The sequence below is a fragment of the Saccopteryx leptura genome, chromosome 3 (assembly GCF_036850995.1).
Source record: "Saccopteryx leptura isolate mSacLep1 chromosome 3, mSacLep1_pri_phased_curated, whole genome shotgun sequence".
NCBI classification, from domain to species: domain Eukaryota; kingdom Metazoa; phylum Chordata; class Mammalia; order Chiroptera; family Emballonuridae; genus Saccopteryx; species Saccopteryx leptura.
The window spans coordinates 372,101,357-372,129,295 of record NC_089505.1 but is presented as its reverse complement, the minus strand read 5'-3'; the positions used below and the strand labels follow the sequence as shown (position 1 = coordinate 372,129,295).

At 58.3% G+C, this 27,939-nt stretch overlaps 2 protein-coding genes across 3 annotated transcripts; one reads left to right on the top strand and one right to left on the bottom strand.

Annotated features, from left to right (window-relative positions):
* Positions 1 to 179: 179 nt before the first annotated feature.
* Positions 180 to 10,435, top strand: CPSF1 (cleavage and polyadenylation specific factor 1). Of its 2 annotated transcripts, none has more exons than XM_066379756.1 (37): positions 180 to 460; positions 2,721 to 2,748; positions 2,841 to 2,983; positions 3,064 to 3,144; positions 3,283 to 3,434; positions 3,513 to 3,659; positions 3,736 to 3,875; positions 3,943 to 4,053; positions 4,131 to 4,224; positions 4,326 to 4,413; positions 4,490 to 4,612; positions 4,687 to 4,738; positions 4,825 to 4,919; positions 4,987 to 5,061; positions 5,129 to 5,209; positions 5,283 to 5,372; positions 5,573 to 5,683; positions 5,763 to 5,904; positions 5,981 to 6,159; positions 6,252 to 6,388; positions 6,464 to 6,638; positions 6,706 to 6,912; positions 7,001 to 7,090; positions 7,171 to 7,314; positions 7,396 to 7,548; positions 8,186 to 8,302; positions 8,375 to 8,465; positions 8,534 to 8,618; positions 8,687 to 8,828; positions 8,912 to 9,064; positions 9,139 to 9,315; positions 9,395 to 9,461; positions 9,530 to 9,577; positions 9,654 to 9,809; positions 9,880 to 10,009; positions 10,101 to 10,239; positions 10,308 to 10,435. In XM_066379756.1, exons 1-37 carry the CDS (start codon positions 317 to 319, stop codon positions 10,353 to 10,355), a joined length of 4,335 nt encoding a protein of 1,444 aa, XP_066235853.1. In that variant the 5' UTR covers positions 180 to 316; the 3' UTR covers positions 10,356 to 10,435. The 2 variants fall into 2 exon arrangements, with proteins under 2 accessions (XP_066235853.1, XP_066235854.1); XM_066379757.1 differs by having other exon boundaries at positions 356 to 460; positions 2,926 to 2,983.
* ADCK5 (aarF domain containing kinase 5) lies at positions 10,435 to 27,616 on the bottom strand. The gene is made up of 15 exons (XM_066379784.1): positions 27,359 to 27,616; positions 17,773 to 17,879; positions 16,931 to 17,080; positions 12,971 to 13,046; positions 12,640 to 12,840; positions 12,402 to 12,542; positions 12,191 to 12,304; positions 11,974 to 12,105; positions 11,811 to 11,894; positions 11,621 to 11,702; positions 11,470 to 11,548; positions 11,302 to 11,393; positions 10,986 to 11,238; positions 10,796 to 10,912; positions 10,435 to 10,707 (listed from the first exon to the last, which is right to left on the bottom strand). The coding sequence occupies exons 1-15, from the start codon at positions 27,368 to 27,370 to the stop codon at positions 10,602 to 10,604; spliced, it is 1,746 nt and encodes a 581-aa protein (XP_066235881.1). The 5' UTR covers positions 27,371 to 27,616; the 3' UTR covers positions 10,435 to 10,601.
* Between the last annotated feature and the right edge of the window lie 323 nt (positions 27,617 to 27,939).

Below are 27,939 nucleotides of genomic sequence, written 5' to 3'. Positions count from 1 at the left end.
CCGCGTTGCCGGTCCCTGAGTCCCGGGAATTCGGACGCACTCGGGAGACCTGGAGTCGGAGTCAGAGGTGGGGCCGCGAGGCCTCCCCGCGCGCCTCCGGGCCACCAGGGGCCGCTGTCGCCCCTGCACTGCGCAGGCGCAGCAACAGGACCCCGGAACCTCCGCGCTCAGCTTCCGGGCCCGGCCGGACCGTGTTCACCGCCGTCCCGGTCCCCCCGGCCCACCGCGAGCGGGCTTCCAACTGCCAAGTGGGCGGCTGTGGCGGGAGCCCGCTCGGTGTGTGGCCTGCGGCCCCACGCAGCCCGAACTCGGCGCCATGTACGCCGTCTACAAACAGGCGCATCCGCCCACCGGGCTCGAGTTCTCCATGTACTGCAACTTCTTCAACAACAGCGAGCGCAACCTCGTGGTGGCCGGGACCTCGCAGCTCTACGTCTACCGCCTGAACCGCGACGCCGAGGTAGGCCCCCGCCGCGCCGGCTCCCGCCGCTCCCTCCACCCGCCGCTGCTCGCGGAGCCCCGGGTTCGGACGCGGGTGGGGAAGCACACTGGTCTGCAGCGCCCGAGCTCGTCCCTACCGCGGGACTGCCCTCGTGCATACTTACTATTTGTTCTGCTTTTTAAACGAATTAAGTGATATAAACACGTTACTGCGTGCGGTCTAGGTAGCAGGGGATACTTTAGTGGACAAAACCTGAGTCAGCGCGGTGGGGGAACCGTCCCGTAAATCAAGGCACATCTGTAAGCACATGGGTCGAGTGCGAGAAGTGCGGGACAGAGGGAACGTCCTGAAGGAGGCAGGGTGGGTCCGGCGGGCTAACCAGGAGATGCCTCCCTGCGGCGCAGGAGAAGTTGGTCAGGGGTGAACATTCTGGCAAAAGGAGCAGGCTGGATTTAGGGTGGAGACAGACTGTTGGCAGCAGTTTTAAGTGAAGTGCAATGAATTCATCAGCAGAGGAAATCAAGGGGGTGCTTTGGTTGCTGGAAGGCTTCTTGTAAGAGGTGGCTTTTTTTCTTTATCAGTTCTTGGAGGGGGAGTAAGACTTAGGCTCAGTGATGGCAAGTGGAGGGACCTGCAGGCAGTAGGAACACCCTGTGCAGAAGCTGGAGTAGCTGAGGGTGGAGGGGGCGTGCACAGTGGACTGGGATGGAGAGCGGAAGGGGGTGTTGGCCACCTGAGCTTGGACAGCTGAGCTTGGACAGCTCTCTGAAGGAGATTTGTACACGGGGAAGGTAGGGATGGGTTAGGAACTAGCAGGAAGGGAAGGTTCTTTTTTCTCAATACAAACTTTTAGTTATATTTCAAAGACTTCATACAGTGCAACAGTGAATGCGTGTTCTCCTCAGTGGGCTCTCACAAGAGCCCACTTTTATGAAATGTTGGCCGCATCTGTGTTTTCATTCCCCTGTCCTTCAATCCTCCCATCAGGTTTCCTGTCTTGCTTAATCTAGTCCAGGGGGGTCCCCAAACTTTTTACACAGGGGGCCAGTTCACTGTCCCTCAGACCATTGGAGGGCCGGACTATAAAAAAAACTGTGAACAAATCCCTATGCACACTGCACATATCTTATTTTAAAGTAAAAAAACAAAACAGGAACAAATACAATATTTAAGATAAAGAACAAGTAAGTTTATTTTTTATTTACTTTTTAAAAAGATTTTATTTATTCATTATAGAGAGGAGAGAGGGGGGAGAGAGAGAGAGAGAGAGAGAGAGAAGGGGGGAAGGAGCAGGAAGCATCAACTCCCATATGTGCCTTGACCAGGCAAGCCCAGGGTTTTGAACCGGCAACCTCAGTGTTTCTAGGTTGACGCTTTATCCACTGCGCCACCACAGGTCAGGCCAGAACAAGTAAGTTTAAATCAACAAACTGACCAATATTTCAATGGGAACTATGGGCCTACTTTGGCTAATGAGATGGTCAATGTGTTCCTCTCACTGACCACCAATGAAAGAGGTGTCCCTTCCGGAAGTGCGGCAGGGGGGCCAAATAAATGGACTCAGGGGGCCGTAGTTTGGGGACCCCTGGTCTAGTCTTTCAAGTTTCTTCCAGTGTTGGCTTTTGACCAGTACCTCAAACTTCCAGCTGGTCTGGTCTACGGTCCTGGGAATACAGAAGGCCACTGTCCCCTTCCCACCAAGACATGTTTTATCTGCTTTTTTTTTTTCTTTTTTGAGCAAGAGAGAGAGTGAGTGAGAGAGAGACAGACACAGGAAGGAAGGGAGAGAGATGAGAAGCATCAACTCGAAGTTGCATCACTTTAATTTTTTTTTTTTAATTTTTATTTTTTTATTTTATTTTATTTTTTACAGAGACAGAGAGTGAGTCAGAGAGAGGGATAGACAGGGACAGACAGGAACGGAGAGAGATGAGAAGCATCAATCATTAGTTTTTCATTGTGCGTTGCAACACCTTAGTTGTTCATTGATTGCTTTCTCATATGTGCCTTGACCGCGGGCCTTCAGCAGACCGAGTAGCCCCTTGCTGGAGCCAGCGACCTTGGGTTCAAGCTGGTGAGCTTTTACTCAAACCAGATGAGCCCGCGCTCAAGCTGGCGACCTCGGGGTCTCGAACCTGGGTCCTCTGCATCCCAGTCCGACGCTCTATCCACTGCGCCACTGCCTGGTCAGGCAAAGTTGCATCACTTTAGTTATTCATTGATTACTTCTCGTACGACCAGAAGTGTGACTCTTCACTGCCTCCCATTTCTCCTCTAGGCGCCGACCAAGAGTGACAGGAGCACAGGTGAGCACACAGGTGGCTATCCTGGCCACGTGCCTGAGGGTGGGGTGGGGGGGGCGAGGGAATGAGACCTGTACCCACCACCTTTCCCCCAGAGGGGAAGGCCCACAGGGAACACCGGGAAAAGCTGGAACTGGTAGCTTCCTTCTCCTTCTTTGGTAACGTCATGTCCATGGCTAGCGTGCAGCTGGCAGGCGCCAAGCGGGATGCCCTGCTGCTGAGCTTCAAGGATGCCAAGGTGGGTGGTGGGCTTGGTGGGGGTCCTGGGCTGGGCAGGGCTGCAGTGGGTGGGCCATGGTTCGGATGTGCTGTCTGCAGCTTTCGGTGGTGGAGTATGACCCAGGCACGCACGACCTGAAAACGCTGTCTCTGCACTACTTTGAGGAGCCAGAACTGCGGGTAGGGCCGTGCTGTCCCCTTGCCCCGTCCCACCCCTCTTCCCTCCTATCCCCAGCCCTTGCCCCCGCTGCTTCCCAGCGGGGGGGGGGGGGTACTCCCACTCACTCCATGGCCTGCCTGATGGCCCTCCACCCTCAGGACGGATTCGTGCAGAATGTTCACACTCCACGGGTGCGTGTGGACCCCGACGGGCGCTGTGCAGCCATGCTCATCTACGGCACGCGGCTGGTGGTCTTGCCCTTCCGGAGGGAGAGCCTAGCCGAGGAGCATGAGGGGCTCATGGGCGAGGGGTGAGTGTGGGTATAGGTGGAGGTGCCTGAGACCCAGCCCCCCTTTGCCCTCCCCGTGCTGAAGCCCCGCCCCCACAGGCAGAGGTCCAGCTTCTTGCCCAGCTACATCATCGACGTGCGGGCCCTAGACGAGAAGCTTCTCAACATCGTCGACCTGCAGTTTCTGCATGGCTACTACGAGCCCACCCTGCTCATCCTGTTTGAGCCCAACCAGACTTGGCCTGGGTGAGGCCCCTCTGCTGTGGGCCTCGTGGGGGGGGCAGGGGGGGACCCCTGGCTGAACCACTCGCTGTGGCCCCAGGCGCGTGGCTGTGCGGCAGGACACGTGCTCCATCGTGGCCATCTCACTGAACATCACGCAGAAGGTCCACCCTGTCATCTGGTCTCTCACTAGCCTGCCCTTTGACTGCACCCAGGCCCTCGCTGTGCCCAAGCCCATAGGTGAGGCCTGTCGGCGGGGGTGGTATCCAGTGCTCTGAGCTCTGCCCACCAGCATGTCTTCCTCCAGGTGGGGTCGTGGTCTTTGCTGTCAACTCGCTGCTATACCTGAACCAGAGTGTTCCCCCCTACGGTGTGGCCCTCAACAGCCTGACCTCAGGCACCACCGCCTTCCCCCTGCGTGAGTGTGGCTGGGGCAGGGGTGGGGGGAGGCTGCTGGGTCAGCCTGGTGCCACCGCTCCCCCATCCCGTCAACAGGCACCCAGGAGGGCGTGCGGATCACCCTGGACTGTGCTCAGGCAGCCTTCATCTCCTATGATAAGATGGTCATCTCCCTCAAGGGCGGAGAGATGTGAGTTCCCCCTTCATTGACCTCTGTGCCTCTCAGTGTCATCACCTCCCGCTCTTGCCCCGTGAGCCTCGCTCCGAGCTCAGTGTCCCCACCTCCTGCAGCTACGTGCTGACCCTCATCACCGACGGCATGCGCAGTGTTCGCGCCTTCCACTTCGACAAGGCCGCCGCCAGCGTGCTCACCAGCAGCGTAAGTGGGGGCTACAGGATGGGCTGGGGTCAGGGTCCAGCCCCGCCCTCACCACCCACCGCCTTCCCTCTCTCAGATGGTCACCATGGAGCCTGGGTACCTGTTCCTTGGCTCTCGCCTCGGCAACTCCCTCCTCCTCAAGTACACGGAGAAGCTGCAGGAGGCCCCAGCCAGCACTGTCCGCGAGGCTGCTGACAAGGTGGGTGTCCGGGGCTGCTGTGGGACCTGCCCCTGCAGGCCTCCCCAGCTGCTCACTGCTCTCCTGCCTCATAGGAAGAGCCTTCATCCAAGAAGAAGCGCGTGGACTCCACAGTGGGCTGGTCAGGTGAGGAGGGTCAGGGGCCGCTTCAGGGGGCCGGCACTGAGGTCAGGTGACCAGGGCGGCTCAGAAGGGCTCTCTGTGTGCTACAGGTGGCCAGTCGGTGCCACAGGATGAGGTGGACGAGATTGAAGTGTACGGCAGCGAGGCCCAGTCGGGCACACAGCTGGCCACTTACTCCTTTGAGGTGAGGTTGTGCACAGAGGGGACCCACCCTGGCCAGCCCACCCACCTGACCACCGCTGTACCCTCAGGTGTGTGACAGCATCCTCAACATTGGACCCTGTGCCAACGCTGCCATGGGCGAGCCTGCCTTCCTGTCTGAAGAGGTGCCTGGGCTGGGAAAGAGGGTGGGGTGGTTTGCATGGGCCTCTGTCCTCACCTCGATTCCTGCAGTTTCAGAACAGCCCGGAGCCGGACCTGGAGATTGTGATGTGCTCTGGCTACGGCAAGAACGGGGCCCTGTCTGTACTGCAGGTGTGTGGGAGCGGGTGGGGGGGTGGCACCTCCCCGGGGACCCTGGCGTATAGACATCTCACTGTCCCTCCAGAAGAGCATCCGGCCCCAGGTGGTGACAACCTTTGAACTTCCTGGCTGCTACGACATGTGGACAGTGGTTGCCCCAGTGCGCAAGGAGCAGGTGTGTGCATCCCAGGTTGCAAGGAGGTCTAGCCGGGGCAGTGGCCGGGCACTGTGTCTGTGTGAGGCTCAGGGCAGCCTTGGGGCAGTGGGGCTCCGGCAGGCACTTTGAAAGCTTGCTCTGTTTCAGCTGTGGTGTCTGCCCGCTCTCTGAGCACCCCTGCTTGGGTGGTGGAACCTGTGCTCTCTCTGCCCTCACAGGAGGAGACCCCCAAGGGTGAGGGTGCCGAGCAGGAACCCAGTGCCTCTGAGACAGAGGACGACGGGCGCAGACACGGGTTTCTGATCCTGAGCCGGGAGGACTCCACCATGGTAAGGGGTTTGCCCGTGAGGGGTGTGTCGGGTGGAGGCGCCCCTGGTGAGGGCTGTGCCTCACCGTGGTTGCCCACAGATTCTGCAGACCGGGCAGGAGATCATGGAGCTGGACACAAGTGGCTTCGCCACACAGGGTCCTACGGTCTTTGCTGGCAACATCGGGGACAATCGCTACATTGTGCAAGTGTCACCACTGGGCATCCGCCTGCTGGAAGGAGGTAGGCGGGGCGGTTGAGTGGGAAGGCGGGAAGTGGGCGGATATGGGTGACATGTACTAACCGCCTGTGCCCACAGTGAACCAGCTGCACTTCATCCCTGTGGACCTGGGGTCCCCCATCGTGCAGTGCGCAGTGGCTGACCCTTACGTGGTCATCATGAGTGCTGAGGGCCATGTCACCATGTTCCTGCTCAAGAGCGACTCCTATGGGGGCCGCCACCACCGCCTGGCGCTGCACAAACCCCCGCTGCACCATGTAGGCCCGTCCTCCAACTCCTGGGCACACTGTCCCCAACATTGTCCCCTCTCCTTCCTTCCCCCATCACTGAGACCTTCCCTCCCCTGCAGCAGTCCAAGGTGATCGCCATGTGTGTGTACCGGGACGTCAGCGGCATGTTCACCACTGAGAGCCGCCTGGGTGGGGCCCGTGACGAGCTTGGGGGCCGCAGTGGCTCAGAGGCAGAGGGACAGGGCTCAGAGACCAGGTGTGTGGGGGGCCGGGGCCGGGGAGCCAGGGCTGGGGCCACTGTGGTGGCTGCCTGTGACACGTGTGCTCCCAGCCCCACAGTGGATGACGAGGAGGAGATGTTGTATGGGGACTCGGGCTCCCTCTTCAGCCCCAGCAAGGAGGAGGCTCGCAGGGGCAGCCAGCCCCCTGCAGACCGGGACCCCACCCCATTCCAGGCTGAGCCTACCCACTGGTGCCTGCTGGTGCGGGAAAATGGGATTATGGAGGTGAGTAGCACCCTGTGCCCACACAGCTGCCCACCCCTGCCTGCACAAACCACTGCTCCCCACACAGGTCTACCAGCTCCCCGACTGGCGGCTGGTGTTCCTGGTGAAGAACTTCCCAGTGGGGCAGCGGGTCCTAGTGGACAGCTCCTTTGGCCAGCCGACCACACAGGGCGAGGCTCGCAAGGAGGAGGCCACGCGCCAAGGAGAGCTGCCCCTCGTCAAGGAGGTGCTGCTGGTGGCGCTGGGGAGCCGCCAGAGCCGGCCCTACCTGCTGGTGAGCGCAGGCCAGTGCTTGCCCGCCCTCTGTGCCCCCCGGTGTGCCCGCACTGTCTGGGCCCCTGATAAACCAGCACTGTCCCCAGGTGCACGTGGACCAAGAGTTGCTCATCTACGAGGCCTTTGCCCACGACTCGCAGCTTGGCCAGGGAAACCTCAAAGTCCGCTTCAAGAAGGTGCAGTGGTGGCTCAGGGGGCGGGCGGATGCTGGTTGGGGGTGGGGACCTAGTGCAGTGCTCACAGCACCTCCCCCCAGGTTCCCCATAACATCAACTTCCGAGAGAAGAAGCCTAAGCCATCCAAGAAGAAGGTGGACGGTGGTGGTGCTGAGGAGGGGGCCGGGGCCCGTGGGCGTGTGGCACGGTTCCGCTACTTCGAGGACATTTATGGCTACTCCGGGGTAGGCAGGCCGCACTGTGGGAGCCAGGCTGGGGCAGTGGGGACCTTGCCCCAGCAACCTCCTCACAGTGCGGCCCCCCAGGTGTTCATCTGTGGCCCCTCACCCCACTGGCTCCTGGTGACTGGCCGGGGGGCGCTGCGGCTGCACCCCATGGGCATTGACGGCCCCATCGACTCCTTTGCCCCATTTCACAATGTCAACTGTCCCCGTGGCTTCCTGTACTTCAACAGACAGGTAGGTGCCCAGCTGGAGCTGCCCAGGGTAGGAGCAGGTGTTGTGACCTGGAAATGAGGCCTTTGGTGATGGGTCCAGGGGGTGGTGGGGGCCAAGGCCAAGAAGGTGAGACCTGGGACTTAATAGGAAGGTTTGGAGGATGGTTCAAGGGCCCCTGTCTGGGTGTCACTGCTTTGTCACCTGGGACCTCAGCTCTGCCCCTGAAGAGCTGTGACTGGCTGGAGTGCTCACCTCTCTGAGCCTCACTTTCTGCATTTGTGTCACTCAGATGAGAGCAGTGACCCCATGAACCACTCTGAGGACTTAGTGATGAAGGTGCTTATGCACCCAGGACTGTGGGTGAGGGAGGGTCTGGGGCCTTAGCAGGGGCCCCTCACTTGTCTGTGCAGACTCTGGAATGGCCAGTGTGGGCCATCCTTTGCCTCCAGTGCCCTCTGGTCCTGGCTTTTACCTTGGCCCAGACAGCTGTGGCCAAAATCCCAGCCCTAGGTGAGCTTGAGAAGGGACAGCATGCTGCAGTGGCTCACTCCCCATGTTCCAGCTGAGTGAGGCCTGACCCCAGGAAGCCTCCAGGCCTGGGGTTGCCTGTGTTGGTTTTACTGGGTGCTGGGCCTTCCTGACCCCTCTGTCCCCCCAGGGCGAGCTGAGGATCAGTGTCCTGCCTGCCTACTTGTCCTACGATGCCCCGTGGCCTGTCAGGAAGATCCCGCTGCGCTGCACAGCCCACTATGTGGCCTACCACGTGGAGTCCAAGGTTGGAACCCCCTTCAAAGACAGGGACCTTTGGGGCCTGGCCACTGATGTGTGACACCCTCCACTCCCCCAGGTGTACGCTGTGGCTACCAGCACCAACACATCGTGCACACGCATCCCACGCATGACGGGCGAGGAGAAGGAGTTTGAGACCATTGAGAGAGGTAGGAGACTCCCAAGTTGGGCCTGTTTTTGGGGCCGTCCCTCCCTGACCAGCTTCCTGTCTCGGCAGATGACCGGTACATCCACCCACAGCAGGAGGCCTTCTCCATCCAGCTCATCTCCCCAGTCAGCTGGGAGGCCATCCCCAACGCCAGGTGAGCCTAAGCCTGGTGCGGGGCAGGGTGGGTGGCCAGGGGTTGTGTCCTGACCCAGCCTTCTCCAGGATCGAGCTGGAGGAGTGGGAGCACGTGACGTGCATGAAGACTGTGTCACTGCGCAGTGAGGAGACCGTGTCGGGCCTCAAGGGCTACGTGGCTGCCGGGACCTGCCTCATGCAGGGGGAGGAAGTCACCTGCCGTGGGCGGGTAAGAGCCAGCAGGCAGGGGCAGGCCGACCGTCAGCCCCTGTGCCATCGGCCCGCATCACCCGCTACCCTCCCTGCACGCAGATCCTGATCATGGATGTGATTGAGGTGGTCCCTGAGCCTGGCCAGCCCCTGACCAAGAACAAGTTCAAAGTCCTGTATGAGAAGGAGCAGAAGGGGCCCGTGACTGCCCTGTGCCACTGCAATGGCCATCTGGTGTCGGCCATCGGCCAGAAGGTGCGTCCCTGTCCCACCTGACCTGTTGTCCCGCCTGCCTGTGGACCCCCGGCCACCCCCTCTCCTGCCTGCAGATCTTCCTGTGGAGCCTGCGAGCCAGCGAGCTGACGGGCATGGCCTTCATCGACACCCAGCTCTACATCCACCAGATGATCAGTGTCAAGAACTTCATCCTGGCTGCAGACGTCATGAAGAGCATCTCGCTGCTGCGCTACCAGGAGGACAGCAAGACGCTGAGCCTCGTGTCCCGGGTACCTGGGGGGCTGGCGCCATGCATGGGGTGGTCCCTGGCCCCTGGCAGACCCTGATACCCCCCCCCTCCGTCCCCAGGACGCCAAGCCACTTGAAGTGTACAGCGTAGACTTCATGGTGGACAACAGCCAGCTGGGCTTCCTGGGTGAGTGTGGGGCCTGGGGACCCCGAGACTTTGGGGGTGGTTAGGGCTGACTTGGGCTCTGTTCCCAGTGTCTGACCGTGACCGCAACCTGATGGTGTACATGTACCTGCCGGAGGGTGAGTGCGTGCCCGACCCCGGGGCTGGGTGCGGGGGGGAACTGGCCGGGCATGAACAGAGGCTCCTCTGACCCAGCCAAGGAGAGTTTTGGCGGCATGCGTCTGCTGCGGCGGGCGGACTTCCACGTGGGCGCCCATGTGAACACCTTCTGGAGGACCCTGTGCCGGGGCGCTGCTGATGGGCCCAGCAAGAAGTCAGTCGTGTGGGAGAACAAGCACATCACCTGGTTCGGTGAGTGCCGGGCAGGCTGGAGGCGGGGCCGGTGGTGCCGGGGCACGTGGCTCACAGGGTGTCCCCACAGCCACGCTGGACGGTGGCATCGGGCTCCTGCTGCCCATGCAGGAGAAGACCTACCGGCGGCTGCTGATGCTGCAGAACGCACTGACCACCATGCTGCCCCACCACGCTGGCCTCAACCCCCGCGCCTTCCGGTGAGCTTGCCGGCCACCCTGGACACCTGGGGCCAGGTCAGTCCCAATTGCCCACTGCCTAACACCCCGCCCCCCCCCCCCCCCCCCCCAGGATGCTGCATGTGGACCGGCGCACCCTGCAGAACGCCGTGCGCAACATCCTGGACGGGGAGCTGCTGAACCGTTACCTGTACCTGAGCACCATGGAGCGCAGCGAGCTGGCCAAGAAGATCGGCACCACCCCTGACATTGTGAGTGACACCCTGCCTCCCCGCTCTACCCGCCCCCCCACCCCCTAACCGGCCCCTCTCCCCCACAGATCCTAGATGACCTGTTAGAGACGGACCGCGTCACTGCTCACTTCTAGATCTCTGGATATGGTCACTGCCCCTGTGCCCTGCCTCACCCCCTTTTGTACAAAACACAGAAAAAAATCTGTTTGGTTTGAGAAGTATGTGTGGTCATTGCAGGGCCTCCTGGACCTACCAGTGGTCAGGGGCCCCCGGAGGTCCCCCCACTCCAGGCCATGTTGCTCCTGTGCCCTGGGTCTTAGGGTGTCCACATTTCCAGTTCTGGTCAGCTCCACTGGCCCAAGGTCCTTCTGCCTGGGGCCCTAGGTCTCCAGGTATTCATATAGCCCCTCGGTCCTGGCCATGAGGCCCAGCCGTACCAGTGCTCGAACCAGGAGAGCGGTGAGCCGCATGGACAAGGTCTCAAGCCTGGGGTGAATGGGCGGAGCAGTGTCAGGTCAGTGGGGAGCAGGCCCTGGCTGCCCACGCACCCGCGGGGCCCCGTTTGTCCACTTACCTCAGGACCACTTCAAATTTGAACGTCTCCCAGACAACCCTGATGTGGCGCAGGAGGCTGGCACCATATACACTTGGGCGTGTCACACTCGCCAGGCGGCTCCAGCCCCTGACCGCACTGTCAAAGATGTGGTCAGCTAGGCCTCACTCCGTCCGTCCCCACCCGCCACCCGGCTCCCACCAGCACCCACCTCTTGGCCATGAGGAAGTAGCGGTCAACGGGAGCCCCGAGCGTGGTGTTGATGGCGCGGACGGTGTTGATGTTGCGTAGTACTAGCAGCATGGGCCGCGGCAGGGCCTTGAGCACGGCCATGATGTCCTCAAAGTGCTCCCGCGCCATGGCCTGCATGTAGGCCTTCTCCTTGCGGCTCAGCAGGTGTGAGCGCCACAGCTGCCCCAGGCGCACGGGCCTCTGCATGAGCACCTCGGAGAACAGAAAGTAGTCTGGGGGGGGGGGCTGAGCCAGGCTGCACACCTGTGCCCCCAGGCACCCCGCCCTGGCCTCACCTTGCACCCCCAGTGCAGCTGCGTGCACCTTCATTGCCGCGTCGTCCCTCAGGATGATGGCCCGCCACAGCTGGCACAGGGCTGAGCGGTCCCTGTGGGGCCCAGAGTGAGCAGAGCCCCAGGCAGGAGAGGCCAGCACCCCCCACCCCCACACACACACACACTTACTTCTCATCCAGGAACTGATAGAGCCCGTGATCCAGCAGAACCAGCTGTGCCTTCCCATCTGGGCCTTTCCGGACCAGAACTAGGGACAGGGCACAGGCGGTCACTCACCCACTCACCCGACTCCCCCTCACCTCCTGGGGGTTCCTCCTACCGTTGCCAGGGTGTGGGTCAGCGTGGATGAATCCTGTGTAGAAGATCTGCTCAGCAAAAGCCTGGATGAGCTTCTCTGCTATCTGGGGTGAGGACAGGGCCACGCCTCTGTCACGCACATGGTGCTCCCATCCCCCATCGAGGGCATGGGGGGCACCCCCCTCGTGCCACACCCCATGCCCTGCACTCACATCCGGCACGGCCAGCCCCATGGACTTGATGGCCTCCACGTCATTGACCTTGCAGCCCTCACAGAAGTCTGCTGTCAGCACGCGCTGTGAGGGAGAGGCTGAGCTTAGCAGGCCCCTGCCCCACACCACCCCCCACCCTCCACCCAGCAGGGCCCCAGCCCACCTTGCTGGATGTGCCCCAGTGCACGCGGGGGACCACGACGTAGCGGAAATGCTGCAGGTCCTGTGCGCAGCGCTCGGCATTCCGGCCCTCGTTCTCAAAGTCCAGCTCCTGGACCAGGGTCCCCTTCAGGTCCTGAGGGCCACATGGGTGGTCAGGGGCCATGCGGTCCCAGCACATGCAGAGTGCTGCTCCCGGCCTGCTGGTGGGCAGTGGTTACCTGGAGGACCCAGCTGAAGCCAAAGCTGGGGTGCATGAGCTCCACGAGCCTGAGCAGGAGCTCCAGGGTGTGGATGTCGCCATCGAAGCGGTCCCGCAGGTCGATGTACTGCACCTGCACCAGGTGAGTGCGCGGGGAGGACCTGGCTGCCGCCGCCCGAGCCCAGTGCCGCCTCCTGAGCCCACTGCCACACAAGGTGGGCTCCTCGTACCTTTACAGCCACGGCGGTGCCATCGTGCATCCGGGCACGGTGCACCTGGGCCAGGCTGGCGGCCGCGATGGGCTGGTAGTCAAACTCCTGGAAAAGCTCACGGGGCAGGGCCTGGAAGTCCTCAAGGAACAGCTCATCCACCTGGCCGGAGAGGAGTCTTAGAGCAGCACAGGGGCCACCGCCCAGCCCCTGCTCCCAGCCTCTGTGCCTCCCCTCCCTCCCCAGGGCCTGGGCTCACCTCCCGGAAGCCACGCTTGAGGGCCCTGTCCTCCAGCACACGCAGCGTCTGGATGTACTCAGGTGGCAGCAGGTGGTTGAAGGAGCACAGCCCCTGGCCCAGCTTCACATACAGGCCCCCGTTGCTGATGGCCCCGGCCACCAGGGCGTCGGCCGCCCGCTGATGACACGCAGACATCACCTCCGAGTACCCCGGGCTGTTCTGACCACAGGCGTGGAGGGAGGGTATGGGGATAGGCAGGCACCTCCTCAGTCCACCCAACACCCACCTCCTGCAGCACCCCACCCCACAGTGTGGACGGGCCCAGCTGCAGCTGAGGAGTCGGACAGACCTCTTCCACCCCTCGCAGGATGACGTTTGTGCACCACCAGTAGTCCACGGAGATCTGCAGGCCGATCCTCAGAGACCTGCCGGCACAGAATCCCTCAGCCCCAGTCGCTGCTGAGCTGTAGGCCCCACCCTGCCAGCCCCTCCTGGTGTCGGCAGGGGTCCTCACGTACTCCCCACACCAACAACCCTGGACGGGTCACCCTGGGTCTAGAGAAGAGAGGGTGTGGGGCTGGAATCCCAGCCTCCAGCACTCAGACCTTCACAGGAGGAACATGGGACTCCTGCCCTTGAAGGCAGGGGCTCCAGCCATCCAAGCCAAGCCTCTCCTTCCTGCCTCTGGGCATGCCCTGCTCCTAGCCATTGGCACCACTGGTGACACGGGAGCCAAGCAGGGCTGTCTATGAGGAAGGGAAGGTGTGATGGACGGGGTGGGAGCCCTTCCTGAATAACTGGGTACAAAACCAGGGCCCGGTCTGCGTGGGGTGGGGGTGATGGCTACACTTGGGGTGATGACTAAGTCCCTGAACTAAGGACAAGAGAAGCCAGGTGTCTGCCGGCTGGGGAAGGGAGTGACAGGTAGAATGTGAGAATGAGCTACACAGGCAACGGGAAGTGTCTGTGAGTGCACAGGGTGGGCATCTGTGACTTGATATACAGCTCTAGTCCGCACAGGGCCTGGGGCACACTGCCCAGAGCAGCAAGCACACCAGCATGCTCATCACAGCCCCAAGAGTCCTGAGGGGCAGCAGTCATGCAGGGCTGTGAAAGGACCAGACGAAGCTGGACCATCTATAGTGCAGAAGGAACAAACCCTCAAAACGGAGACATGTCAAAAGGACTTGGAGATATTAATGGTCAAGTCTCGGTTCTCTGTAGAGTACTCACACCTATGCTTTAAACCAGGGGTCCCCAAACTGCAGGCCGCATGCGGCCCCCTGAGGCCATTTATCTGGCCCTCCGCCGCACTTCTGGAAGGGGCACCTCTTTCATTGGTGGTCAGTGAGAGGAACACATTGACCATCTCATTAGCCAAAAGCAGGCCCATAGTTCCCATTGAGATACTGGTCAGTTTGTTGATTTAAATTTACTTGTTCTTTATTTTAAATATTGTATTTGTTCCCGTTTTGTTTTTTTACTTTAAGATATGTGCAGTGTGCAGAGGGATTTGTTCATAGTTTTTTTTATAGTCTGGCCCTCCAACGGTCTGAGGGACAGTGAACTGGCCCCCTGTATAAAAAGTTTGGGGACCCCTGCTTTAAATTTTTACAATAAAATGAAGATTTCTAAAAAGAGTTACAAAACCTAGGTTGAAGGGGCTCCCACTCTCCCCTCTGGAATGATTTCAGCAACAAAGTGCCACCAACAGAGCAGCCCTTGGGATGCAGCATGGGCCAGGCTGGATGTAAGTCACTAGGGAGGAGAGAGACGTCCTTCCAGTCAAATGCCAACTAAGGAACATGGCAGGGATGAACAAACAGAGAAACCAGTTTGGCCACCACAATAAGAATGAATTCACCTCAGAAGTGGGCGGAGTGATGGGAACAGGCACCGGCAGGTGATCAGTACAGGAGTCTCGTGGGAACACTGCTATTCCTGCCAGAATGTGTCCCCCAAATCTAACCAAGAGCAAATGACAGGACACCCTGTCCGAGGGCCTGTCTGATGGGGGTCTTCACAGGGTTAAACAGTATTTGGGTTTCTGGGCCATCTGGTCCCCATGCTGCCATCCTAAGAAGAGCCACAGGTAGGAGTGGGGTGGCTGTGGTGCCAAGGAAGCTTTTCTTACAAATGGGCAGCAACCTCTGTGGCCAGTTTGCTGTCCCTGGTAAATTACTGGCCTATAAATAGTCTACATCTCTGTCCAGGTCTCTGTATCTGAAGAAGTCTGGCTTTTGCCCCAGCTCTTTACACTCATGAAATTTGAGTGACAGCAGTGTCTGGTTCATTATGGGCCTGAGAGTTTATAACGATGACCAGAAAGACCCCCCCCCCCCCCAGTGCCCATGATTAGAGTTTTGGGGCTTTGAGCCAAGTGCTATCAACCCAGTGGGGAGGGGGCTGGAGTCTGAGTTCAATCGTGAGGCCAGTGACATGCTCAGATGCCTGTGTACTGAACTGAGCAGATGCTCCCTACACTGCTGTCCAGGGGACCCACGTGGACTGCTGCACATCAGCACCAGGCGGTGACAGGTACAAGGACACAGCTCTAAACTGAGATCCCACCCCCGGACCTGACCCCATGTGCCCCTTCCTTTTGCCGACCCTGCCCTGTACCCTCTCCTGTAACGGCACCCCAGTCTTCAGCACAGCACTTTCCCAAGTTTTAGGAGTCACCTGGGGACTGTCAACAGTGAGAAGGCTGTGGGGACCTTCCACTGGGGACTCCAGAACTAGAAGCTAGTGTCAGAGTCTTGGGCAGACGTGGGGGCCTGCTCCAGACTGAGGACCGGAGACATGGACCCTGGACCTATCCTTGTGCTGAAAGGGTGGTTACTGGGGTGCATGGTGACAGAATGGGTCTGAGGGTCATAATGTATCAGTTTCCTGATTAGGTTTATGGTACAAAAAGCCCTTGTTTAGGAAGCACTCAAGTTTTCAGAGATCATGCAACACGTTGACAAGGTACTTGCAAAGATTTAAAGCAAAATGTTACTCTGTATTCTTGCAACTTTTCTGGACATTGGAAATTGTGAGCAAAAAAGCAAAAGCCCGAAATTGTAAAAAGAAACTGGGTCCTGATGCAAACCTCCACCCACTGCAGTCTCTGTGTGGCACGTGCATGTGACATGTTTTGACTCAGCCATCCTACCACAGAACAAGTTCCCAACATCTCACGGTTGGACTCACCCCCTTCCCTGGGCTCCTGCTCCCACACTGCCTGTCACCCAGGACCTGCTGTGTGTCCCTGGTCTCGAGGCCCTGTGGTCACCCTGCACCCAGCTGGGCATACTGTCAGGCCTGCTGTCCTGGCACTTGCTAAGGCTTAGAGCTGAAGAGAAAACACCAGGCTGGGGGAGGATCGTCACCCGGCGCCCTCTCTCCAATCCCAGCTGGGCCTCTGAAAGCAGGTGAGGGACACCTGTTCCCCCGGGCGCAGCAGAGGCAGGCGCATGAGCAGTGGCTGGGTGTCTGACACTGAGACGGCCCACGTGATACAGGTGAGACGAGCCCAGCAGCCAAGTGGGCCTCTCAGAACCAGGGCGCACAGGGACAGCCCACACGGGGGAGGACCACAGAACAAAAAGCAGACCTGCTCCAGGCTCTGTCATCAGCCCTGAGAGTTGCACAACACCACCCAGAACCAGCACAAGGGCGACGGGAAGGCCTAGGCAGACCCGTCCACTGGCCCACGCAGGGTGAAAGGGCCTGTTTCATCCTGGAGGCGGTGAGTGGGTGGGCAGTCAGCCATCTGGCACCTCTGGCCCAGTGGATATCTCAGTGCAGCTTCTGGAACAGTGCCTGCAGGCCTGCTGGCCTCGGCCTTCCCTCCCAGAACTCGAGCCAGGCCTGAGAGGCAGCAGGTGCGCAGAGTGGGCAGGTCGGGACCCCTCCCTGCAGCAGCACTCTGAACCAGGGCCTCACACGAGCCCTTCCCCCAGGCAGTCCTGTGCACAGTGGGTTTGGGAAAGCTGGTTCCTAGGACTCGGAGGCTGTAGGAACTGCTGGATCTGATCAAGAGCAGGAGTGCTGACTGAGGGCCCGGAGACCAGCCCTGCCCCAGCATCCTGACCAGGAGACAGAGTCAGAAGAGCCCGATGAACAGACAGCACTGTGTCCACTGGGATGGGGAGGGGGCAGCCCTCCCTCAGAGCCCCCGCCCCCTGTGGATGCTGGCTCTCGGGGGAGCTGGGGCAAGAAGGACTGTGCAAAGCAGCTGGGAGGCACCGTTCCCTCCCACTGCTCAAGGCAGATCTGGAGGGCCTGTGCAGAGAATGCCCGCCATGCTGCCAGGCCCTTCTACCTGCTGAAGCGCCCGACGCCGTCCACTAAGAGCTGCATTCTCCTCTTCTCCTGCGGCTCTGCCGTGGAGTAATGGACGCCAAGGAGCACAGGCAGCCCCACCACTGTGGTGGAGAGCACCTTCTTCCACAGGGGCTGTGATCTCAAGGACCTGAAGGGACAGACACACAGCTGGCTACTTCCCATCCACATCCTCCCCACCCCGTCCACCCACCTAGGCAGGTGACGTCAGGCCTCGATGCCCATGTGGTCGGCAGAGTCCTCTCTGACTGTGGGGTCCAAACTATTTCACCTGAGCCACAGAGGCACCCTGGACACCAGACTCCAAGTAGCTCCTTGGCGACATGAAAAGTCGCTCTAGGGCCGAGGCCAGCTACCCTGTGACCACCCCACCGTGAACCTCACCACTGTGAACCTCACCAAATGGACTACAGGTATCAGGATGGCAAGATGTGCAAGCAACACACAGTGAGCATGGTGAAGGGTGGAGACAGGGACCGCCACGGGAGCCCAGCACCCAGTCACTGTCTGGCCCACCAGGCTGGAGTCCTGCCAGCAGCGCCTCCCACCTCGCTCCGCCCATCCCACCCACGGGCTCTGGCCTGGACCCTCATGCCCACCGTCTTGTTTTGGCCCCTCTACCTCCACTGTCCAAGCCGCAGCTCTGGCTACCAGCTGCTGGAGAGGTCCTAACCAGTCCCAGGTCAGCCATTAACACCAGGAGCACATGCATCCCATTTTGGTGGCCCAGGCCAGGGGAGGGGGGCGTGTACAGAGAAGGTCCACCCTGGGCCCACAAGAGGTCATCCATTCCTGCCTGGCAAGAGGCTGTAGAGGACTCACCATCGAGCAGGTGGGACTCTGAGGCTTCTCCTGAGGATGGTGGCGGGGACCGGGCAGCACTGCAGCCTGCTCTGCAGCACAGCACAGTGGACATGGCAAAGGGGTGACTGCAAAGTGAGCAACAGCACGGGGTCAGAGGAGGCAGCCACAGGCCCTCGGCCCTGCCCGGCATTCCTGGGGCCCTGGGACCTGCGGCTGACACCATGGCCTGTGGCCTCAGGAAGGCATCCTGCATTTCCAAAGGAAGTATTAAGAATGCTTGACCACAGCAACAGGGAGATCGGATGCAGGAAAACAGGCCTTGCAGGGGCAGCTGTTCTGAAAGTGGATGAAGGCACCAGGTTACTCCAACCGCAGAGCTAGAACCCCGGCCAGCAGGACGTGCGGAGAAGCTGAGTTCTGGGAGGCTCTCTGCTCACTGGCAACCTTGGTCTCCCAGCCTTACTTGCATTACAGGTCTTAAGAATTCCTCAACCACAAATCTCCCAAATGCAAATTCTCAATTTTTAGAGGAAAAGAAAAACACTGTGTATAGTAAGTCAGAGCCCACAGCACAGATGTTGATTATTGTTGTGAACTGTGGGCCAGATAAGGAACTGACGTTCCATTCACTTTCTAGCCAAAGCATGCAACCCTGAAGACCATTTCAAGGACAGCAAAACAAAGCAAAAGTCAAAGAAAAATGTCCATGACCTATTGTCCCAAAAGGAGGACAGTCTGACAAAACCTCTGCTTAGCAAAGCCACACACAGCGAGGGTCAGAACAGTTGGACGTTCTGTGTACCTCGGGACCCTCTGGCCTGCAAACCTGACCGAGCCAAAGGATAGCACACGGCCATGCTGGGCTGCAGAGAGGAGCGGGCCCAGAGAACATACTGGTGTGCGCACACAGTGGTCAGTTCTTGGAAGATCGGTGAATGCCTGCAGGACGGCTGGGTCCAGGCTGGGATCCCAACCTCCTCCCACCAGACTTCAGATGGGGGGTTGTGACCAGCAGATGTGCCAGGAGGCATTAGCCTTGCCTGCCTACTCTGTGCCTGTCACCCACATGTGGCAGGCCCCATCCAGACCCTGCCCGTGTCCCTCACCGGACTGAATACCTTCTACCATTCACACCCACCCACCAATTCTGCCACAAAGATGAGCCTGACAGTGAGCCCTGTATGCGACCACGGACCATGGACCACAGATACACCGACGTGGCTGTGAGGGCAGTACCAGGTGCAAGGGCAGGAGGGATCCTGTGGCCTGGGAGCAAGGGGACGTCCATGTGGACATTATGGAGGGTCTTAGGCAGAGGGCACGATGTCAGTGAAGGCCTGAAGCCAAGAGCACAGGGTGTTTCTGAGGGGACAGGCCTGTGTGGCTAGAAAAGACGTGGGCCCAGAGGTGAGGAGGGGAGCTGCCTACAGAGAGGAGAGCCGGGGAGCCCTGGCCAGATAGCTCAGTCAGTTGGAGTGCCATCCCGACACGCAAAAGTCATGGGTTCGATCCCTGGTCAGGGCATGTACAGGAACAGATCGATGTTTCTGTTTCTGTCTTTCTCTCCCTCCCTTCCTCTCTCTTTGAAGTTAATAAATAAAAAGAAAAAGAGAAGGGCAGCGGCAAAGTGAGCTGGGCACAGGTGGGCACCCCAGGCCCTTGTGGGGGTTTTCCCGAGGGAGGAGGGGATATGCTGGGGCTGTCGCACTGGAGGACGAAGCGGCTGGAGTCCATGGCAGGGCAGCAGCCAGGAAAGGCCCCGAGGATCCTAGGCAAGCGTGCGGAGCCAGGGAATGACGTCCACAAGACCACAGCCCGGGAACAACTGACAAGAGCCACCAGCAACCGCGCTCAGCACTCATCAATGACCCTGAGAAAATCCCAACAAGCAGACCCAAGGGGGACCATCTCCCACCAGCAGCCTGGTGCCTTGAGTCATCAGGGTGCATGAGTTGGATACAGGTGCTGGGCACTGCCACTGATCAAGTTTCTCTACTCCTGTAAATGTTTGCAGATTTCCTTAACAAGATATTAAATAAAAGGTTGTGGGGGGACGTGGGAGGACTGCCGTAGGTCAGGAGGCTGGACAGGCGAGACACCGAGCACAAAGGAGGAACCCTGGCCTTGACCTGGAGGAAGCACCTCCAGACAGTCTGAACACAGACCGTGGACCCTGGGAATCACACGTGTGCCTTGCACTATGGCCCTCACGATGCTGTGCTTTCTACAAGTAGAAGGTTTGTGGCACCCAGGGTCCAGCAAGTCTGTTGGCACCATTTTTCCATCAGGCTCATGTAATAGTCAGCATTTTTTAGTAATAGCATGTTTTTTTTTTGTTTTTTTTTTATTCATTTTAGAGAGGAAAGGGAGAGACAGAGGAGAGACAGAAGGGGGGGAGGAGCTGGAAGCATCAACTCCCATATGTGCCTTGACCAGGCAAGCCCAGGGTTTCGAACCGGTGACCTCAGCATTTCCAGATCAACGCTTTATCCACTGCGCCACCACAGGTCAGGCCGTAATAGCATGTTTTAATTAAGGTAGGTACATTCTTTTTTTAGACAATGCTCCTGCACACTCAACAGACTACAATGTAACTGATGTGCAGAGAGAAATAAAAAAGCCTATGAGACTTACTTTACTATGGTATTCAAATTACTGTGGTGGTTTGGAACCAAAGCAACAGTGACTCTGAGGTCTGTCTGTGCTTTTAGTATGTGGGGCATGATAAAGTTACCACGGTTACAAAAGAGAATGTTCTTGTTCAGGAGATGCCCACTGAGGTCTAGAGCAGTGGTAGTCAACCTGGTCCCTACCGCCCACTAGTGGGCGTTCCAGCTTTCATGGTGGGCAGTAGCGGAGCAACCAAAGTATAAATAAAAAGATAGATTTAACTATAGTAAGTTGTTTTATAAAGATTATTCTGCCAAACTTAGTGAAAATCTGATATAAAGTACTTGGTAAATAATTATTATTATATGCTTTAATTTGCTGTAACGCTGCTTTATAAGTTTTATAAGTAAAGTTACTTACCTACTTTATAAATCACCATTACTGTGGAACCGGTGGGCGATTAGAAAATTTTACTACTAACAGAGATACAAAAGTGGGCGGTAGGTATAAAAAGGCTGACTACCCCTGATCTAGAGGGTACATGTAAAAATGTCTGAAACAAACAAAAGCTCTGGCTGGATGGCTCGGTTGGTTGGAGCATCATCCCAAAGCGCAGAGGTTGCCAGTTGGATTCTCCGGTCAGAGCACATAGAGGAGCAGCTCTGTGTTGCTGTCTCTCTCTTGGCCTCTCTCAAAAACCAACCAACCAGCCTGACCTGTGGTGGCGCAGTGGATAGAGCATTGGACTGGGATGAAGAGGACTCAGGTTCGAGACCCCGAGGTCGCCAGATTGAGCGCGGGCTCATCTGGTTTGAGCAAAAAGCTCACCAACTTGGACCCAAGGTTGCTGGCTCCAGCAAGGGGTTACTCAGTCTGCTGAAGGCCCGCGGTCAAGGCACGTATGAGAAAGCAATCAATGAACAACTAAGGTGTTGCAACGCCCAATGAAAAACTAATGATTGATGCTTCTCATCTCTCTTCGTTCCTGTCTGTCTGTTCCTGTCTATCCCTCTCTCTCTCTGAAAAAAAGGAAAAAAAAAACAAACAACCAGCCAACAAACAAAATGTCTGTGACTTACTATCACATGGTCCAATGACTACAAAACATACATTTTCAAGTAGAATTGGAAACAATCAGGGCAAGATAGTAAAACTGGACAGACCCGGGCGGTGGGCATCTGTCAGCTGGTCCCTGTATTTAAATGTTTTCATGATCAAAGGTACGAAGCACCTGCTGTCCTACTTACTGTGCCCGCCAGGAAGGTGGCACTTTGGAGCCGGGGGCAGGGGCCCTTGCCTGGATGACTCTGTGTCAGGACACTGGACACTGTCTGCAGGCACTCCTTTTTTATTTTTTGCAAGAGAGACAGAGAAGAAGGGAAAGAGATAAGAAGCATCCACTCATAGTTGTGACACTTAGTTGTTCAGTGATTGCTTCTCATACATGCCTTGGCCAGGAGGCTCTAGCTGAGCCAGTGACCCCTTGCTCAAGACAGTGACCTTGGGCTCAAGCCAGGGACCATGGGGTCATGTCTACGATCCCACACTCAAGCCAGAGACTCTGTGTTCAAGCAGGTGAGCCTGTGCTCAAGCTGGCAACCTGTGTTTTGAACCAGGTCGATGATCTAATCACTGCACTACCACCCGTTGGGCTGCAGGCACTCCTATTTTTTTGAGAGAGAGAGAGAGAGACATAGAAACAGGAACACCGAGCTGTTCCTGCATGTGCCCTGACCAGGAATCAAAAGGGCAACCTCTGCGCTTCTGAATGAAGCTTCAACCAACCGACTATCCAGCCAGGGGTTACTGTGGGCACTCTTTTTTTTTTTATTTTTTTATACAGAGACAGAGAGAGAGTCAGAGAGAGGGATAGACAGACAGGAATGGAGAGAGATGAGAAGCATCAATCATTAGTTTTTCGTTGCAACACCTTAGTTGTTCATTGATTGCTTTCTCATATGTGCCTTGACCTTGGGGCTACAGCAGACGGTGTAACCCCTTGCTCAAGCCAGCGACTTGGGTCCAAGCTGGTGAGCTTTGCTCAAACCAGATGAACCCGCACCCAAGCTGGCGACCTCTGGGTCTCGAACCTGGGTCCTCCGCATCCCAGTCCGACGCTCTATCCACTGCGCCACCGCCTGGTCAGGCACTGTGGTCACTCTAAATAGTTAGTTGTCACAATTCGGGGGGAGGGGTGTTCCTGGCATTAGCAGGTGGGGCCAGGACCCTGGACAGGCACCCGAGGCTGAGCAGGGCAGGGCAGGCTCTGGACCCAGACCTCGAAGGCTGAAATTGGAATCCCAGGTCTGTTGGCACAATTTTTCCATCAGGCTCATGTAATGGTCAGCATTATGTGAATAGGCGCCAGTATTCCCAGCCCTGTGGCATGGACCAGTGCCTCTCTGTGCTATGAAGCGGGTGCTGCTGCACTAGTACAGTGCGAGTCAAGTACACTGACACTTGCAAAGCCCTCAGAGCACGTGGCTTTGGTGCAGGCTGACCTCACCTGGGGTGCATGAGCCACTAGTTTCTCCTCGGCTTCCTCCTCACTGAGCCAAGCCACTTGCCTGTCCTCAATGCCATCACCTCCTCTCAACAAACCTCTCTCACCCCACCTGACACAAAGCAGTACACCCTTCTTGGGTTGAACTGTTTATGTTAATACAACTTCCTGCAGCTTCTCCAAAAGGAAAGGGTTTGTTCTGCTCAGAAGAGAAGAGACTATTCCCAACCTGAAAAGCTTGGCGAGGGGTTACATACAGAATGTCGGGAGACCAGAGTGGAAGGGCAGCAAACTGGGGTCTGCTGCAAGTCCTGTGGGGATCCCCACGGCATACAGAGAAGGAAGAGACACAAAGCCGGCCAACAACCATCATTCTGACATATCAACAATCACAACAAAGATCTGTGGGCTATTCTAGCCAACATGCCGACAATCCGGAGAAGCAGAGCCAGGGGCCCCTGGTTCAGAGCCCTGGCACAGATGCCCCAACACCATGACTGTACCCAGCATCACCTGACCCACCAGATGCCCTGTAAAGGCTGAGCATGCGGGCCACACAGGCTCTGGGCAGACGTGACTCAGACAGCAAAAGATTGAGGGGGAGGAGAGCTCCCCAAGGGCTGGCCTCCAAGTCCCTCCACCTGGAGAGCCCCCAGCCCACCAGGAACAGATGCACAGTGAGGACTCTTCCCCAGAGAAGTGTGAACGGCCCCTGCCAGGCACCAGCCACTCATGGCCACTTAGGTCTTCTGATGACCACAGGAAGAAGGCGCGGGTGTGCAGATGGCACATAACTCACAGCAGCCTCTTGCCAACAGGGTCACAAGTGGGGCAGAGGCCACAAGTGCCAAATTCTGGAATGGAGGGACAGGTCTGGTTTGCAGCCTCACTCCCCCACTGCCAGGGTGACCCCTCCAGACACCTTTCATCTCTGAACAGGGCTGGAAAGGTGAGAGAGGGTGGAAGTAAAGCACCTCACTCAGGCCTGCCACTTAACAGGTGCTCAACAAAAGGAGGGTGTTTACTGCAGTGGCTCCTGGCCAAATTGGCGGCGGATGACACCCTTCCCAGTCCCAAAGTGGCCTGCCCTGAAACCCTCCAGTGCAGAAGGATCCTGACAGCTGGAGGGGAGCACATTGTACCCGAGAGTGATTAACATACAAGGGTTTGGTGAGAACATGTCAAGTCACCTAACTCAATTTTAAACATCATTTTGACATTAAAACATAGGGTTCTGCCTGACCTGTGCTGGCGCAGTGGGTAAAGCATCAACCTGGAACACTGGGGACGCCGGTTTGAAACCCTGCACTTGTCTGGTCAAGGCACATATGGGAGTTGATGCTTCCTGCTCCTCCCCCCTTTCTCTCTCTCTCTCTCTCTCACTCTCTCTCCTCTCTAAAAAAGGAATAAAAAACAATAATAAAAACAAAAAAAACTACACACGGTTCTACCGATCTATTTGTTTGTTTGTTTTTAAGGTGAGAGGAGGGGAGAAAGTGAGACAGACTCTTGCATGCACCTGGACCAGGAACCACCCGGCATCCCGGTCTGAGGCCAAAGCTCGAATCAACCAAGCAATATTCAGCACCTGAAGCTGACATGCTCAGACCAACCGAGCCACTGGCTGCGGGAGAGAAAGAGGCAGAGAAGGACGAGAGAAGGGGGGAAGAGAAGCAGATGGTGGCTTCTCCTGTGTGCCCTGACTGGGAATCAAACCTGAGATGTCCACACACCAGGCCGACACTCTATCCACTGAGCCAGCCAGCCAGGGCTAAAACATACCATTCTTAATGTCACTCCAATAAACTCATTTAAAAAATTAAAAAAAAAAATTTCTGTCCTAGCATAAATGATCAACTAGTTGATAAGAACTACAGGATTGTTTGAGTGAAAATGTTATGATGAACTGGATTTTATTTAGAATGACTAAAACATACCATTCTTTTACAGAGTCGTTCTACACCAGAGCATGAGGGCCTACTGCCCCTCCCGCCGCCTGACGACTGTCCGCTGCTGTCAGGGCCTCTGGAGGAGGAGCAGAGGACCAGAGTCCACGGTCTCTGAGCACATGACAGCACAGTGCCAAACGTGTGTGGACCAGTCCTAAGGAACCACCACCTACTAGGAGCTCTGGCCGCATCTCCTTACCCCAACTCATTTCTCAGCAGGGACCCCTCGCTCAGCTCCTGTGACATAGATCCCTCTGGTGACCCTGGACAGCCCGGTGTGTTCTCTAGGCTGCTGTCCTGCCTGGAATACCCTTCAGTACACCCTGATTCACCTTACCCACCCCTGCACCTGGTCCATCCCTCTTCCTCTGTCCTTATCACACAAGAGTGACTATCAGGTTAGTTCCTATGTCCCCAGCAGACTGAGCAGGGCCCACCTCTCAGTCATGTCTGTACTTCTAGGATCTAGAACGTGCTTTGCTACATGAAGCAGAAAGTCCACAAACGCTTGCTGCCCTGAGATCAGCTTTGATAAGCACAGAACGAGCCAGAACCCATGTGGGACACCAGCTGAGCAACATGTGGAAGACACAGTCCCGCAGGAGATGAGCAGCCCTGCAGCAGACAGGACTCCAAGGACGAGGCCGTGTGCCCACAACTCCACAGCACCCACAGGCTCCTGCCCACTGGGGATGCCCGGATGGGACATTCCCATCACATGGGAGATATTCCCCAAGCCCAAAGAAGTCACGTGGCTATGAATGTGGGGCAAAGCCTGCAGCCAAACCTTCCAGGGGTCGATCCAGGGCTGCTCCCATCACATCACACATCACCTGAACCACACCCAGGACCTGAGCACCAGAAGTGTTTGGACACAAGTGCCGAGAGGGCTGTGGGTCCCTGGGAAGTCCTCCCACATTCCAATGTCTTTTCACTGAGACGACCACATACTTGTTCCTGTGTCCTTCCCACTCCCAAAGCCCTCCAATGTGGATGAGATGAGCTGGGCTTCCTGCTCTCCAGCCTGTCCTGCTTCCCTAGAGCGTGTCCAAAGTTATGTCTACAGAAACCCAGGGCTTACCAGGACTCGGCTAACAATCTCCAAAGCAGCACAGAAGAGCTTTGAGTAATAACACTCAAATCAAGATTACAAAGCTCATTAACGTGTGCACTTTAACACAGAACAAGGAGTGTGTGTGGTCACGTGTTTGGCACCCGCCCAGCCGAGCCGTTGGCTTTCCTACACCCTGTAGATTAGACACAGTCGATTAGAAGGAAGATGAGACGCCCCTGCAGCCAAGCCGGCCCGGAACCGTGAGAAGCCAGCGCCGAGTCTCACGAGGACAAACCTGCACCAGGGCTGACTAGAACGCGGACAGTTGAATCACAGGGTTGGCAGCCCTAACCCTCAGCCGAAGGGGAGAGCCCGGCATCCACGTGTCCTCAGGGTGAGCGCCTGGGAGTCTGGGCCCTGGGAAACCTGGTGCCTGTAACCCTCTGAGCCCCGTCAGGACTCAGAAGTCGACGGGGCCCACTCCACGTAGAGGCTGTGAGCAGCTCTAGTTAAGAGACTAAAACTGGCCCCTCCACCCCTGGTCTGGAGCATTCAGTGGCCATATTCCTGAAGAAGCTTTAGGAACTGTGATGTGCTCTATATATACTCAGGGCCAAGTCCACGTCCCCCTCCCTGCACCTGACTCTCAGGCCAACACGCTCCATCACCGCAGCCGGTGAAACAGCCCATCATAGGGGAGCTTGCTCGTTCGTTGGTGGTAATTCATTCTGCTGCGAACCTCTAAACCCACAGGGCTAGGCTTTGCGAGAAAAAGTGCACCGCTCTCCAGAAAAGCCCAAGTTGACACGCCGCCAGGAGCCACCTCGGTCTCTTTGTCCCCAAACGCCAGGAAGAGAGGGCCGGGTCCTTGGGGAGGGTGCGGTGACAAGCTGCCCCCTGCAGAGATGGCCCGGACGGGAGGGAGGCCACCACCGGGCACCAGGGAACGCGGGCCGCCCGGGGGTCAGAGGGTGCGCCCGGGGCGCTGTCAGTACAGGGTGGTCTCGGGTGGGTCAGGGCCCTCGGGGGAAAGTGCTACAGTGAGCCGGCCCGAGGGGGAGATAGGCAGGGCCTCCGGTTCTGGTACTGGTTCTGGCAGAGCCTGGAGCACGAAGGGGGTCTAAGGGACCCACGGGGACGAGACAGGAGTGTCCGCAGCCCCGAAGCCAGGGCGGACGGCCAGCAGGTGCCTTGGGAAAGGACGTCTCTCCGGGGAGGGGCCCCGAGGACGAGAGGGCGCGGAGGTGTGCGGGGGGCGGAGGCCACCGGCCTGGGGGCTCCCGAGTGGCACCGGCACAGCCCCCCAACAGGCACAGCTCACTCCTGGGGGGTGAGCATCCCCGAAGAGAGGGGGCCCCGCGGGTGCGGGACCGGCTCCCTGACAGGGCCCGCACGAGGCGTCTCTGCGGTGCGCCCGGAGGGTCCGTGGCGGGCTGCTGACGGCAGCCGGGGGAGAGAGGGCGCCGTGCCGTGCCGAGGAGGACTCACCGGTCGCCACATGTTCCCACAGCCGCCGCCGCCGCCGCCACCGATCCGCTCCGGGTCGGCGCTGGCTCGCGTCGCCCCGCCCAGCAGCCTCTGCGGGAGGGGGGCGCTCTGCGCACGCGCACGCCCAGCGGTGGGCGGGGCCTGAAGCCACGCCTCGTGGTTGCCCGCGTCCGCGGCGGCACTGCGCCCCCGCGTGGCTCCCGGCGGCCTAGCAGGTCAGCCGCACGTGCGTCCTCCCAGCCGCTCCGGAGGTCCGACCCCGACCCGGACCCCGGACGAGGCTCCCCAGGAGCTCTCCGCCCGGGCGGATGCGAGGCGGGGGACGGACCCGGGCGCCCGGGGGGCTCACTCAACACTCCTCGGGCAGGGGTGAGGGCCAGGCTCTAATGCCTTCGAGACTCGCTTTCCTCGCCGCAGGGGCTCCATGTTCGGTGCAGCGCCCACGTTCGTTTGGGTCGGAATCAGCGATTCTCACAAGTGCCTGCTGTGTGCCTGGCGGGAATGGGTGCTCAGGGAATCGTGAGCAGCAGGAGGCCAGGCCCACAGGGACAGCATGCGCCTTTCCAAGGAAGGTCCTCCCT